Source organism: Simochromis diagramma, unplaced genomic scaffold, assembly GCF_900408965.1.
Source record: "Simochromis diagramma unplaced genomic scaffold, fSimDia1.1 OVJJ01000501.1, whole genome shotgun sequence".
In the NCBI taxonomy this organism is placed as follows: domain Eukaryota; kingdom Metazoa; phylum Chordata; class Actinopteri; order Cichliformes; family Cichlidae; genus Simochromis; species Simochromis diagramma.
In genome coordinates, this window is record NW_024387320.1 from 896,310 (window position 1) to 912,290 (window position 15,981).

Genomic DNA, 15,981 nt, shown 5'->3' on the forward strand with positions numbered 1-15,981 from the left:
TGTGGTCATGGGAAAGTCATTTCTTGCAGAGTAGAAAAACAGTGATTTCTTCTCTGACGTCAAATAGATGCAATGTGGAGCAGCAAAGAAAGCATTTATGTACATAAAAGCGAGCAGTTTGTTCAAAGATTAGTAGTTATGTAGCAATAGCCTTCATTTTAATTTTGGTGCGTATACAGCAGCACACAATATAAATCACAGGCTGGACCGTGCTCTTTTGTGCTTTCGTATCGATCAAAGAATTAGAGCCAAGGTGGTGGTTTGGCAAGTCGAGCAGAGGGCAGATGTTTACTGAAACAAGAGGCAGTCTCTAAAAGAGGAGCAAAGGAATAGGGCCTTTAATCAGAGTGGTTCCACTCTGTCTGAGCCACTCTGCTCTACTCCCTGGGCTCTCTCCCAGGAGATGGTCATCTCGTCTGCTGTCTCTCCACTGATTTCATATCCAAACAGAATCACATTAGTGGTCTATCTATGCATAACTGTCTGTTTAATTCAAGAGCACTGAGAAAGCAGAATCAGTGCCTCTTCACAGTGTGCCTCGAATCATATTTGTAACACTCCCCTTTTTGTCAAGCAGGTAGAGTTGAACAAAAAGACCCACTTATTGTTAGATTGACCCCACTGTTGACTTTAGAATAAGGTGATGTCAAATTTTAATAGCTATAAAATTGTTTTAATGCTGCTAGCAAGGTCATTTTGATCGTGGGAATATATGAAACTTGTGTCTTTAAGAGTCTTTGTCTGGCAGAAAATGCTGAACGGTGTGCTGAGAGAAAAATGCTTTTTTAATACAGTAAATGCTGTAAGACAGAATCCCTGTATCACACTAATCTGACTGCTGAACAATGTGATGATTTATTCAAGATGGCATATGCAAAGGAAATTAGTATGGCTCTCTCAACCTGGGGATATTCGCTTTCTCTTGCCTGGTGCATGCTGGGAAATGTGTAGGAAACAAAAAGGAAATGCAATAGGTTTGGGCCCCCTGGGAAATGGCACATAAACATCAGTAAAATTTGGCTGCTGCTTCCAAACAGGAGTCTTTGTTGCAAAATAGACTTGTGAGAGCAAAAACACATCTATATGTATATGTATATGTATATCTATATATGTGTGTGTGTGTGTGTTTGTGTGTGCGTGTGTGTGTGTGTGTGTGTGTGTGTGCGTATATCTTGAATACCTCAAATACCTCATGAATAATTACCTTTCTTTTTTTCTCTGTATGCATAATGGCCCACGTGTGGCACCAGAACGTGGTTTCACATAGCCAACCCTCATCAAGATTGTCAAAGTAAATTATTTAAACTAACTGGAATGTCTGTGTTGGAATGCTCTTCTTAGTTGTTGCTTGTTTATAATGCATAGTTACTCCCTACATAAATAGGACTTCAGCATTCATATAACACTGGATTGCTTCTATGAAGTGAAAGTGAACTCCTGTGATTAAGCAAGGGTCACACTGTTCATGCTTTTTTTCTATGAGGCACTGAAAAGTGATCTTTTTGCCATCACCAGGACAGAACAATTCAACTGCTGACTGGAACATCTGCTCTTTTAATTTCTGAAAACAAGGCAAATTCACAATTGAGCAACATTCTGTTGCATTTATCTAGTTTAGATTATAAAACCCTGATGTTATTTTCTGTGTTAGCAAAGTTTTTCATGAGGAGAGCCTAATTTCCCTATTCCTTTTAAGTGTTCCTTTGGCGCTCTTTTAAAAAATGTTTTTGGCTGCTACATGAGCTCAATCCAATAACATGAGCTCAATCCAAAAGCATGCACAAAATACAAAAAAGGCCTCTGTGCATTTTGTGGTTTTAGTGTAATTTATGCTCTGAGAAAGCCTACATTTTGCCTCCCAAATTCTTGTTCTAATTGTCCTCACTCTGACTCTTGGGTAACCTGTTCATGAATTGTGCAGCATGGCTTGCCTACTTAGCGCTTGATTACTTAGTCCGATGTGACTGTGCAGGCATTATTTATTGATGCTCACTGAGGAAGATCGGTTTCACTGTCCACCAGTGGGTGAACCTTTTCAGACGCTTTGTTAAGCTGGAGCGCTGCGACGTAGTGGCATAATGGTCCTCCTGTCTGCAGACAAAAGAAATCAAAGATCACAGTATCTATCACTATGCTGCTGATACATTGTGGCATAGAGTTAGGAAATGGATTTTTTGGAGCAAATCATTACTTCAGTCATATATTTTGAAGGCACCGCATCTGGAACTGTAAGTAATACACTTAATTGTGGTGTAGCCCTTTGGAAAAAATGTCAAGCAGATCACTGCTGACGATGTAGTGTTGGGAAAAAATATCATAATTTTACAATATTATGCACTTGTTGGATTTTTTGAACATCTCCTGAGAAAAATGTATAAATCTTCAACATCAGACAATGCCTGTGTTAAAATGGCTGCTAGTACAATGGTGGGTACAAAGAGGACTCGTCAATGAGGTGGCTCCAACAGCGTCAGACAGTATCTAGTTGTGTCCACACACATCATATGAGCTGCAGGAAATGTTCTAAATATACACCATCGAGGCCTGTTCCCAGCTAATGTACTGTAGGTCAAATAAATCCATATCTGTGTGGAAACACTAATAACGCCAAAACACACCACTGCATTGTTAAAGTAAATCACATTGCTTCCAGTGTTCACAGGCAGACGTAAAATGCGGTACCCAAAGGAAAAACACCATTTTCACTGCAGAATTCAATTTTTGAAATGAATTAAATATGACTTAATGCATCCAGCAGCACTCAGATGTGTGTTTTTATTAGGCTAGCTGACTTGAGAACTGTGCTCCAGCTTTTATTGCATTACTTTGTCGTGGACTACCTGTTTGCACCAACTAGCTTTGCAGTGTTTTGTGGCCTTTCTTTCAGCTTACACGTGTTGATGAAATGGTAATACTTTATCAAGATCTCATGAAATAGACATGTGCATACACACACACGCCCACTAGGACGCACTCTTTCATACAGACACAAGCACACCTCGCACGCATTTTATTATCATCGGTACAGTAACTGGGGAAACATTTAGAGGGAAAGAAAGAGGGGCTTTGAATAATGAATGCGAAGAGCCCTGTTACACGGCAGACAAGCCTTTGAAGTGACACAACTTACTGCCACTGCTTTCATACCATCACCAGTGTGCAGACACAAAGACAGAGATAGAGGGAACAAAAGAAATGGGATGCAGAGGAAAAGACAGATGGAAGCATTTTGACCAATTACAGTTCTCGTGAACACCTTCACTCTGCCAACTTCTAACTGTGCAGAACTTTGTTTTGCTGGTAAGAATCAGAAAATCAGCTGAAACCGAGATTTAGACTGCTGCTGTCTTCCAGATAATAGGCTAAAATGAATTGTTTTGAGGATGGCGGTTATGGCTGGTTATATTCTCCGATAAACTTTATCAAATCGTCTTGGCGTTGAGCAAATCAAATAAGTACTTCATGACAGAATTCCCCTGGGCTTCTTTTATAAAGAATGTACTGACATCTAGAAATAAAACCAATTTCATGCCTCTCAAAGCACAAGAGTGAGGCATGACAACTCCGCCTGTGTGTCGAGCTTACGTAATTAATTTGATTTGTATGCACTCAGTGAACAGTGACTATGGAACATTGTTTATCGCGCAGGAATCGGACAATCTCTTATCACTTGGGCTGAATCGCTTTTTATCTGTGCAATTTATTTATTCTATTAAGATTCAAAAATCTCTGTTTTTAGTTACTTTGCCGTTAGACTAGCCGATCTGACCATTTCTGCACAGGTTTTAATGAAACCACAAATGATTACAAAAAGTGGAGCTAAGCTTGATTTGACTCCTCTTTCTGCCTCCGCAGCCACAGGACCAAATCCTCAGGCTGGCCGCCCCCTTCAGGGACCTGGAGTGCTTCACAGGGACCCCCAAATGGATGGGACATGGGCACCAACAGAGAGGGGCGTGACTGCTACATCAAGTAAGTGCCCTATGTTTAAAGAAAGTGAGGGGGAGCTCGCTCTGTTCCAGATGTTTCAGACGCTTTGCCAACCTGTGATTATTCCAGCCACGTCACTGCCTCCACACTGTCTCCATCTGTGCATTCAGAATACTGATTTTCTGCTCCCTCCGCTGCTGCGCACACTCTGCCCCTGCCTACTCTCACTCTCTCTCACGCTCTCACACACACCCACAATACTCCTCATGCAGTCTCCCAAATGCAGAAGAGGGCTTTTGAGAGCGCAAGTGTGTGCATGCTGCTGTTGTTGTTGATGATGACGATGAAGAAATTCACCTGTGCATGGGCTTGTTTTGATCTGAGAGTCTTCACAATCCTCAGAGGATGCAGGGTTATAGTGCTATCAGTGTAATTGATCCTTCTTAACTGGCACTTGTGGAAATCTGTACTGACAGGTAAAAAGAAACTCTTCACTGGCTCTTCGTGTGTTTGCGTGTGCAGTAGTGTAACAAGTGTTGCTGTTATGTTGATTTGGTCGGGATTTTTACTATTTCGTCAAAACACAAATTAGACATGCTTTTAACAACCTAATCTATACTAACCGTTTCTGGAAAAATATTCTCTGCTTTCATTTGTTCATAGGAGTTTTAATTCTTCTCATTGAATATTATGGAATGTAACGAGTACATTATTAGCACAGCAGGTTTTGTAATACAGATACGTCTTCCAGTTGTGGTAAAAAACAACAACAAATGTTTATTTAATATATGAATAGGAGGTATGCGCTTGTCACACACGGGTTATGGCATGAGAAGCGTGATGTCAGAGGAGTTATATAAGAAGTAAGGAGCAGTGAAAGTGCAGGATGCAGAGTGTGTCTGCAAGAGGCAGATCGTGGAGGCTGTTTTGGCTCCAGCCTTTCCTTTCTAAATTTAAGGAAGATTCATAAATAATCAAGTGGCTATCTTAGTTTGTCAAGCCTCTTAGCTGCCTATGCTAAACTGTTGTATTTCTCAGTGGAATACATGTCTAGTCTGTGTGGGATGAGCACATGAATAAAGCATTTACCAGACAATATGAACAGATTGACATACAATTATTAATGTCGTGTCATTTAAAGCAGCTACAACAATATAGGGATATGTTTTGACACATGTGGAGAGTTAAATGAGTTACATTAACTCATTCATGTAACTGAACCTGAGATGGGAGGGTGTTATTGTGATTTTTGTTGATGACCTTTTAGGCCAAAATTAGACTGCAATAGTGAGAATCGGCCCAGCATTTCTTCCTGTCGCTTTTTGTTTAGCTCACAGTGCAGCTTGTGCACTATGCGGTAGAGCTACACTAGCAGCTAATGGGTATGATTACAGACCAGTGGATGCATGGCTGTCCGCACAATGGGACTCTAGCCATGTTTAGCAGGTGGCCATGGAGAGGAGGCGGCAGCATTCTTCCTGAATGCACAGGTCCATATGGTTTTGATTTGTGCACAATCTGCTGAGGTTGTCATTCCTGAGAAAAAAACTGACACATAAATTCAAACTAAATGTTCCTTTTTGCGATACAGTATGTAATAACTGTAGTTGTCATATGATGACAGACAAAATGTTTCAGTCAATGCTTTGGGGTATTAAAGGCAGGGACAAAATGCGTGACTTTAAGAGGAAATTTCGAGGTTAAGAAGCTAAGGAGGCCAGCATACGGTTAATTCGTAAGTCTTGTAAATGCTGCAGTTTATAAAAAGCTTATTTGAATTTCTTTTAAATGCATCACTTAATAATTTATGGAATATTCTATACTCCTGAGTCGTGGGAGTACACTGGAGGTAGTATATTAATTTAAGATTATATGTTTGCAAACTGAAATAAAATGTATTAAACAATCTGTACAAAGAAATTTAATATCTCTGTTTAAAAAGACTACCTATCTAGGGAAGTAGATGTGACAGATATATTTTCCTAATTAGCTATAAAATAACCGAATACGTTTTGCCCTTTTAATGATTTTAAGTAAACGTGGAATGATTGTGCAGAAGCAAATAGATTTTAGAAAAAAATTGCCAGGTCCACGATACAAGTAGTTGACATAATGGGACTCATTATTTTTAACTAAGCTTCAGTTTTCAGTCTTGTTACATCAGACTTTGCACATTCTGCCCACAGTCGTTCTGCCTGCCAATACTACTGTATCACACAACCAGGACAAGAGGTCCCTGTGTTTGTTTGGTCATTTAATCAATTTATTTTTAAAATGTAGATGCAAAATGGTATTCAGTCTGTTGATTTTGTAGTGTAATATGGGATAACTGTATGTTGGTTGGTTTTGCAACTTTTAATTGCCAGTGGAAGACTTGAAGCTGTAATTTCTTTTTTTTAAACAAACACGATAGTCTCCTAATTGCAAATACATGTATAATGGCCACAGCATAATATAGCACAGTCAATGTTAATTAGTATACAGTGCATACATACACAAATCATACAAAAATCTTGACCAACCGTGAATCAGTGGGCCATTGAGAATGATTTATAGAACCAGTTTATAGACTTTTATATTAGAATTACAACTTCATGTAGAAAAATATCCTCTATCTGAAATGTTGTGTAAAGGTACACGAAAGAATTCAATTCTAGTTTAGGACTAGGCTGCTACTACTAACAAACAAACAAACAAACAAACAAAGAAAAACACAAAACCATTTTGGTTTTCTTTTGTTATCCGTTCAGCAGCTGAATTTCACCCTAATGGAACATCACATGTTAATTAGCCTGGGAAGAAGAGGCTGAATCCCCCACTTCCAAAATATCAGTTGACAGTCATTTAACATCTTTGAACTTGTCAGCAACTTGCTGTTGCTGCCTTTTCATTGCATTGGGAATGCAACTGACAGATCTCACTGTGTCTTTGTGCCGTGAAAGATTAATTGTTAGTATTTACTGGTGAACAGTACATGTGTCAAGAATAACTGTGAATTACACACTGTCTGCCCACAGCTTTAATTAACCAACATTGTTGGCACCATATGGAGTTGCTGCCGCTGCTGCTTTTGCAGCCAGGGAGAGCAGAGAAACACTGTAAAAAAATTTAAAAAATCTGATCACAGAATATGTGAAACGTACATGCTGGCTTTTCACATCTTTTGAGTTCAAAAAGCTAATATAACGATGATTCTCTTACAAAGATTGAGAAAATTCATTTTACCATGGTAACTGAAGCAAAATGTTTGATAAGGTTAGAGTCTTGATTCGCAGCCAGCTATCAATGGTAGCAATATTAGTAAATCTTAAAAATGAAACTGTTTTACTGTGCGCCTGTCATCTACAACAAAAGTTTATTGCTCTAAAATGGTAAGGTACTGCAGCTATGTAGCTAATCAAACACCATTTCTCATGCTGAGCAGGTTCACAGCCTACATGTATTCTGAATTAAGCTTTTTTGGATGCACTGCAGAGCTACAGCAAACTGTTTCATATAATATTTTACTGTAACAACCCCTGTGAATAATGAAAGCAGGCTAGATTAATCACCTCAGCACTCTCGATCATGGTGGCCCATTAGCTAAAACCTAACAATGTTCTCAGCCACACAAACCATAGAAACCGTGTTCACAACGTGCATCCACAACAGTATAGATCTAAACATCATGACATCATAAGAATAAATTCATGTTTAAGCCTAAACCCTTTAAATTTGCATGAGTCTTTGCAGGTAATAAACGTACTGGCTGCTACAGTATTTCATGCTCGAGAGAGGTAATGCAACATAATTCTGCCAGACGTGTAAGTCCCCACTCATGCAAAAGAATGAGACTCTAAGTAAGACCTAATATTTTGTCCTTCGAATGCATCAGTATTTACATTGTCCGACTGTATCACAAAGGATGGAACATTGCTGTAAGAAAAAAATGCAATGTCTGGAGGAAAATTCACTGACATGGCACTCTATATTATAACTGTCCTGGATCTTTATTAGTCTGGCAAGGAAACACATGCCTATTATTTAACACATTTAACACAACGGTGTGAGAAGTACAGATTCTTTGTGAGGCATTGCAATGTGAGAATACAAACATTGGAGCCTGATTAGCATCGCCCACATGCTCTATTTCTGCAGCATTGTACACGTTCGTTATTCTGAAACAATATGTGGCATTTTGTTTTTAAACATTGTGGGTATTTGGAAGAAATTACAGTTTTGTATACAGTGCAGTTGATGTCTGTCCTCCCATTTTAATTTTTCAATAGCTATCTCTTGTAAGAGCTGTCATTGTTTCTCAGAGGACATTCATTTTAGTGGTTATATTAAGCATTTAACAATTAGAGACGCTGCTATTAATCTACTGGCTTATTTTTATGGTCTGTAAATTTATTTATTTTTATAAAAATGTCAAGATTACTAATAACCAGCAGAGGTTATTTAGGATCAATCAAAACCACCCTGCCCTGACAAAAACAGTTAACATCCTTTTTATCCCCACAGCCACGTCTCCCAGAGCAACTCCCTGGAGGAAGTTCGTCTGGACGGAGACAAGTTTGTTCCGCCAGCGCCCCGGAAGGTGGAGATGAGGCGAGACCCAGTGCTTGGCTTTGGATTCGTAGCAGGCAGTGAGAAACCTGTGGTGGTTCGCTCAGTCACGCCAGGTAGCACAATCCAGCTACACAGTGGACTCTACCACAACACAGTGACTCATTCAATCCATGACTGTTACTATATCAACACGAGATGAAAGCCTCCTAAAATGTGGCTAAGAGGAAAACCCAGTGAGACTGTAGTTTACGTCGATGATTCATTGATTTGAACAGTCCTCAATGAGAAAGCATTCATTAGAGCTTTGAGGCCCAAGACAGGAAAAAAAAAAAAAAGGTAGGACCGTGCAAAGTTTGGACCATTAAGTCTTTTTTTGGTGTGTTTTGGCAGGGGGTCCATCAGAAGGCAAACTGATCCCAGGGGACGAGATCATCATGATTAATGATGAGGCAGTCAGTTCAGCACCCAGAGAGAGGGTTATCGACCTTGTCAGGTAATACAGCACTCTTAATTAACTTTAATAAAAACACCCAAACATCCAAGGATTTAATACTTTTTGTACAAAATGACATATTGTAGTTCATTGCACTGTCTTTACTTAAAATTTCTGCTCTAAAATATATAAAACAGTTTACTGCCTATGGAGATACTGTTGATAACTGCAAAAAACATAAAGCACTCTAAGCATACCATCACTATATTTCTTTATCTTATTCTGATATGCTCAAAAATCAAATATCATAGCTGGATAGATAAAGCAATATAACATTACTCTAGCCACCTGCTTCATTTAGCTGTATGCTGGTGTTGTTGTTTCTTCAAGCGTCTCATTAAATTAATTTCATTCACACAGCTGAGAAGCTGGCACTGAGCCTTTGGTCCTTGCGTGACCTGTGCTGCAGTCTGTAAACAGTACATTAGTACAGGGAAAAGTGCCCATGTGGCCACTCCTCTACAGCTCCTGTGGCCTTGAATAGGCTTCTTCTCTGCAGCAAAGCTCAGCACAATGGTGCCAAGACAGGACTGCCAGGTGCACCACTTTGAAACTGTGTTCGTTCTGCTCTTTTCTGACTGTATTAATTGTGTTGTTCATAAAAAACTTTTAAATTTATTGAAACTTAACCTTTCATTATTTTTTTTGTTGCTTTTATCCCGCAGGAGCTGCAAGGAGTCCATATTGCTAACTGTTGTTCAGCCGTACCCAGTAAGTTTCCCTGTCCTCCTTATGAATGAAATCCGATACATTCCACTTGGCTATATGTGCATTTGGAGGTGATTATTTTGTTGACTCTGTGCAAACAAGCCATTAATCATGCCATATGTTAGTTCTGGCACAGCATCGGTAATGCCTGGGCTAAGTGTTAGAGCCCAGTGAACTCACGGGGAGTCTGATTGCTGCAATCTTTCCAAGTTTTCTCGTGTTGTAGTGTTAGATCCTCACAGAACCTCATGTGAACCTGCCACTCCAGCATTTACTAGAGTCACAGAGCACCAGATGGCGGTGAACACACAGTGCCAGGAGCATATATTCAGCCTTTGTTTACAGTTCACATAATAATTCAGTGGGAATGGATTTATGCTTGAATTCCCTCCAAAAATAGACCAAACCGTCAGTGCATGTTCACAACAAGGGAAAGGAAAAATCAAAATATAAACTGTATTTTGACACAAGACCTGTGCTATGTCTTGTGTGGTAGAAAACTGTATACAATGAAACAGTAATCGTAATGTTTATTATCGTTCAGATTTCATCCAGTAATCATGCATTTTGTTTATGCACTTTGCTCAGTCCTGAACACGACAAGCCTTTAGGAACAGCAAGGATTGCGGCTGCAGAAAAGCAGTGTACAATACTTTGAGGACCGAGCTCTTATAATCCTGTCTGTAATTACTTCTGTTTACCAGGGGTTTCTTTGCAGGCTCAATGACATGAGGGTGTCCTCTCTCTTATCCCTTTGCACAGTGCCACCTTAATTGCATCATCAAAGAGAGAGTAATAGGAGGGTGTCATGTTTCAAGAAGGAAGCATGCCCTTGAATTTTGTGAAGTGAAAAAAACCACACACATTTTAATGCCTGTTTTTCCACCTTCTTTTCCTCTAAAAGTCACCCAAATCGGCATTCATCAGCGCAGCCAAAAAGGCCAAGTTAAAGACTAATCCTGTTAAAGTCCGATTCGCTGAAGAGGTCATCATCAATGGACAGGTCCCAGTAAGTCACATTGAACACTAATTCATTTGTTACACATTGGCGCTTTGAATAGAAGATGGCAGAAGCAGACTTGAATTCTTAAGGCTGGAAGGTTTTTTTTTTAGAGATATTAGAAATCCCAAACCGTAAAATTAAATTCTTTATGACTGAAAGACAGAACATTGACAAAAAAGGGGAAACACTGTTGGGTTAGGGTTAGGTAAAGTAAAATGTCAGTATTATTCTGACTCTAAATGCCAGAACTCTGTTGGCTTAAAAATGTTATAGAAGAGAAAATTAAATGTAAACAAACATCATTAGTCACATATTTGTTACAACAGCTGGCACACCATTTTGAAATAAAAAAAACAAAAAAGTATTAGGGTGACTGTCATGCATATGCTTATGAGTGACATTTAGCTGGAAATAAGAAGCTCTACCTTAAAAAACAATCTCACCAACTTACAAGTTACCTCCTTCTTGCTTTAAATATTCAAAAACTACAATGTAAAACTGATACATTTTTTAAAGAGCGTTATGGTACACTTCATTTCTTTGTTAGGAAATATTCACCTCCTGGAGTCTTTGTACTATTGCGAGATGAACAGCTATTAGCGACCTATAGAAGTAGGTGGAAGAAGTTGTGTTAGCTTTGCACAGAGCCAGGTTTACTTTTACCACATTTAGTCTTCACATAAAGCTAAGTCAACTGTCTCCTGGCAGTACATTCATTCTATACAGTGGTGTGAATCTCTTTTTATCACCTCATAAAAGTATGTTTCTCAAAATGTTTTATCTTTTCTTTGATTTCCTTGAGTGTGTCTTCCAGTTAAAAATTTCCCACCCAACCCCAGCTAATGCACCACAGTGGATTATCAAATTAGCTAACTTTCACTTAGAAAAAGTCAAATCTGTTAATCACGTATGTTATATTATATCCTCAGGAAACTGTGAAGGACAACTCCCTTCTTTTCATGCCAAATGTTCTGAAGGTGTACCTGGAAAACGGGCAAACTAAATCATTTAAATTTGACAGCACCACATCCATTAAGGTAGGTGGTGGAAGAGCGCCCCTTCACTATGAAATGCTGTTGCGTAACCTTAAGTGATGTTCATTTTAAATATTGAATGTACATTATAAAGTGGAAAATCCTCTCTTCAGCACAGCCTTCAAAACCTTTCAAGTGAAAGTATGATTCCAAGCAGAAAATGTATTTTAATTAGCTATTTTTCCTTTTTCCCCAAATTATTTTTCTTCTACTTCAGTTAAAAATTCTGATTGTTCAATAACGCTCATGTTTTTTGCATGAGCTAAGCTGTGAAAATGATCTATAGTTATGACACTGAGCTGCGCATGAGAAAGCTGCTGCATCTGCACAGTTTGCTTGTTGTATTAACCGTGACATTGTTTATATGACAGGACGTCATTTTGACCCTGCAAGAAAAGCTATCTATTAAGAGCATCGAGCACTTCTCTCTGATGCTCGAGCAGAGAGCTGAGGGATCTGCCAGCAAACTCATGCTCCTGCATGAGCAGGAGATGCTAACTCAGGTGAGACGGGTGCCATTAAACAGAGCGTCAGTACACAGTCCAAAGTGTATCTCTTTTATAAGTTAAAAATAAAGATGATAAAACAATCCTAGAAAAGAAATTGCAACACTTATATTTGTATTGATTTAACAAAATGTCTTCATTTGGTCAACTTCATAGTCTTTACACCAAACTAAGCTAAGCTAAACATCTCCTGGCTCCACTTAAATATTTTACGTATTACGTATTTTTTTTGACCAAAGTCTTTGACAAAGACATATTTAACTTTTTCAAAAATGTTAAACTATTAATTAAATGACTGTAAATGTTACATAGTGTCCTATTTTATTTTATTTTTTGCATGTAATGGATTTTTTCACGTGTACTGATCTGAAAGTACAACAATGTACTTGGGGAAATAAGCACTTAATGACTAATAGGACCTTCCTTATCTCTGACTTGTCCTCTAGGTGACGCAGAGGCCAGGGTCCCACAAAATGAAATGCTTTTTTCGGATCACTTTTGTCCCAAAGGATCCCGTAGACCTGCTTAGAAGAGATGCAGTAGCATTTGAGTACCTATATGTTCAGGTAAATATCAGGAGATACACATAATACATAATAATTAGATTGAATTAAACATTATTTATGTTATTTTAGACAATATTAGGGCCTTGTTTAAGCATGACGACAATTGTGACTGAAGTGTAACCTCTCCTTGTCTGTGTCTTCTCCAGAGCTGTAATGATGTGGTATTAGAGAGATTTGGGTCAGAGCTGAAATACGACATGGCTCTCCGTCTGGCTGCTCTGCAGATGTATATACTAACCATCAATACCAAACAGTCCCAGAAAGTTTCCCTGAAGTATATTGAGTAAGTAGATTGGGTTTTACACTGGAATCAACTACATGTCATCTAATTGAAAGCCTATTTTGCTTCTACCAGCTGTAAATCACACTTAAACTTAAGCCCACTCAAACAATAAAATGATATAATGACCTCACAAGCACTGCTGCAACATCAAAAGATACATCTCTGGTTAGATGATCATTTTGACTGCACCCTATCCATAAACTCCCGCACCGCCTCTGGGTAAATCAATCACAGGAAAAGAATGATTAATTGACTGTTTGTCGTAATGAATGAGTGACCTTTTTTTTTCATTTTTGTTTTTGCGCATCTGCAGGAAGGAGTGGGGTCTGGCGCTGTTCCTGCCTCCCGCAGTGCTGTCTAGCATGAAAGAAAAAAACATCAAAAAAGCTCTCACTCACATCCTCAAGACCAACCAAAACCTGGTGCCGCCTGGTAAAAAGGTAGACTGTGCTTCTGCTTTCCTCTTTTTGTCTATTCTCTGCAAGTGTATGGCTATTCATCTTCCTCTTTTCCTTGCACCAGATCTGACTCTTGGCTTCCACCTAGTGGAGTATTAATACTTGAAATAAATCATTCGGGGCTGTTGTGTAGATCAGACTGTGTTGCACTTTTTTTTAACCTAACTAATTTAAGCATTTTCAGCTTGTGCCTTATACTATTTATTTTTTACTCCGTTCAGCTAACTGCTTTGCAAGCAAAGGTCCACTATCTAAAGTATCTCAGTGATTTGAGGCTTTATGGAGGACGCGTCTTTAAATCAACACTAGTCGTGAGTAAAACTTTCTTGTCACCTCTCACTGGTTTCACCCTGTTCCACATTGTGCTAATTTACATAACGGCAGTGGTAGTTACGGTGCCTCCTTCTTCCTCTTTACAGCAAGGCGAGAAGCACACAGAAGTAACTTTGCTGGTGGGGCCGAAATATGGCATCAGTCATGTGATTAACACCAAAACCAACTTGGTGGCTCTTCTGGCAGACTTTAGTCATGTCAACCGCATTGAGATGTACACAGAAGATGAAAACAGGGTTCGAGTGGAACTACATGTTCTGGATGTAAAGGTTAACAAAATTTCTGCCTCTTTAAAAGAAGAACAATATGTTGTTTCACAAATACTTTCTGCTTTAACCCTAACAACAGCAAGCCTGCTCTGCAGTCATTATAATCTAATTTTACCACCAACTAGTGCCATTTATTTTTTTCCCTTTGTCTGATTGTGTGCATCTTTCACAGCCCATCACTCTCCTAATGGAGTCTGTTGACGCAATGAATCTGGCCTGTTTGACTGCTGGCTACTACAGATTGCTGGTGGACTCTCGACGCTCCATCTTCAACGTGGCCAAAAACACCGACAGCATGGAAACAAGTATGCCTAAAACTGATCGCAAGATGACTCATCAGAATTGGGTGTTTTTATATAGACTTGTATCAAGTCTTTCTTCCTCTTTGCAGGTCACGCCACGAGAGTAAAGCAGAACTACCAACCCATTGAGTGTACATATAGTACACCCCACAAAGGAGGCGAGGACAGAAACAACCAGAGATGCAGCCAAGAATATTCTGACCAAGAGTGCGATTACCTCGATCGTGGCAGATGTGAAGGCCAGCCGGTCTATATAACTGAGATCCACCAACCCCAGCACTCAATTCACCATGCAGAGAGAGTGGAGTGCTGCAGAGTCTCATGTTCCCAAACATATATGAATGTCCCAAGACCCAAACCCCAAGACTCCTCCAGAAGTGCAAAGGTGTCCTTCATTTTTGGAGACCCACCCTTGGACAGCGTAAACCCCCAAAATCTGGGCTACCAGAGACTGATGGATGAAGGCCCAGAGATTTTAGACAATCACAGCCCCATGTACAGGCGTCTCGAGGATGACTATAGGATGATAGAGGATGGGTATCAGTACTCTACCAAAATCTTTGGTCCTACTGAGTGCATCGAGGAGCCACTGCTGCATGATATCTGCTACGCTGAGACAACAGATGACGCAGAGGACGAGGATGACATCAGCTGTGAGGAAGACATGGTGATGAGTGACATTGACAAGCCTACGTTGCTCTCGCTCTCAGGGTCCAGCGATGACATCATTGACTTGACCTCCCTCCCTCCCCCACCGGAGGGTAATGACGAGGAGGACAATGACGTACTGCTGCACTCTCTTAACATGGCCATTGCTGCTCCTCCTCCTGGTTTCAGGGACAGCTCTGATGAGGAGGAGCAGCAGGGGGCTGGGATAAGGGCCCAGGGGGCCTGCAATGATATCCCAGTGTCCCTCATAGATTCAGTACCCACCCATGGAGCAGAGGGGCCCGGGAAGCCACTGGATGATGCAGTGGTATCCACCTTACAGGCACTCGAAGCCCTCGCTGCATCTGAGGAACAGAGTCCAGCACAGTCAGAGAGTAGCACAGGTTCTCCTTATACTATTGTAACATTCATCCATTAACATTACACATGTTCCAGCCATTCATTTTGATTTGTTGGTCTTTTTTTTTCAATAAAGCCCATTTTGTTCTATGTTTCCATTTGTGAGTATTTCTTCATTCATTTGAGAGAGAAAAAAGACATTTGTTTTCATTATTGTGTCAGTTTGAGATTCATTCCTGTTGTGTGGACCCATTTGTTTTCACAACTGCACAGTACACAGCGTGAAAGCTTTGTTGGTTATTAGAAATAACAGAAAATAGATCATCATAAATAGCCGTCTATAGACGTCACCAAAATTATTGGTACCCTCAAAGGTAAAGACGATTTTTTTTTAATCAGTCGAGATTGGCAAATATATATATTTAAGTCAGCAGTTTCTTTTTTTGGCAGGAACTTTTTGCAGCATTAACACATCTCAGCAGTTAGTTTCGATTTCTGTTCCTGTTCTCTTAGGTTTCACAGGTGCTTTCCTTCAGT

The 15,981-nt window shown here is 39.7% G+C and overlaps 1 protein-coding gene across 4 annotated transcripts in view; it reads left to right on the forward strand.

Moving 5' to 3' along the window:
• The window catches only part of frmpd4 (FERM and PDZ domain containing 4), a 34,364-nt gene that overhangs the window by 11,777 nt on the left and 6,606 nt on the right, over nucleotides 1–15,981 (forward strand). For 3 of the 4 annotated variants that reach the window (XM_040005466.1, XM_040005467.1, XM_040005468.1), the window contains exons 2-15: nucleotides 3,856–3,972; nucleotides 8,434–8,594; nucleotides 8,872–8,974; nucleotides 9,640–9,685; nucleotides 10,587–10,691; nucleotides 11,615–11,722; nucleotides 12,091–12,222; nucleotides 12,672–12,791; nucleotides 12,938–13,074; nucleotides 13,388–13,514; nucleotides 13,754–13,843; nucleotides 13,952–14,134; nucleotides 14,307–14,439; nucleotides 14,526–15,488. In XM_040005466.1, coding sequence (XP_039861400.1) covers nucleotides 3,856–3,972; nucleotides 8,434–8,594; nucleotides 8,872–8,974; nucleotides 9,640–9,685; nucleotides 10,587–10,691; nucleotides 11,615–11,722; nucleotides 12,091–12,222; nucleotides 12,672–12,791; nucleotides 12,938–13,074; nucleotides 13,388–13,514; nucleotides 13,754–13,843; nucleotides 13,952–14,134; nucleotides 14,307–14,439; nucleotides 14,526–15,488 — 2,525 coding nt within the window. Of the gene's footprint in view, nucleotides 1–3,855; nucleotides 3,973–4,011; nucleotides 4,407–8,433; nucleotides 8,595–8,871; nucleotides 8,975–9,639; nucleotides 9,686–10,586; nucleotides 10,692–11,614; nucleotides 11,723–12,090; nucleotides 12,223–12,671; nucleotides 12,792–12,937; nucleotides 13,075–13,387; nucleotides 13,515–13,753; nucleotides 13,844–13,951; nucleotides 14,135–14,306; nucleotides 14,440–14,525; nucleotides 15,489–15,981 lie in introns of those variants that run through there. The other variant, XM_040005469.1, reaches the window with a different exon arrangement.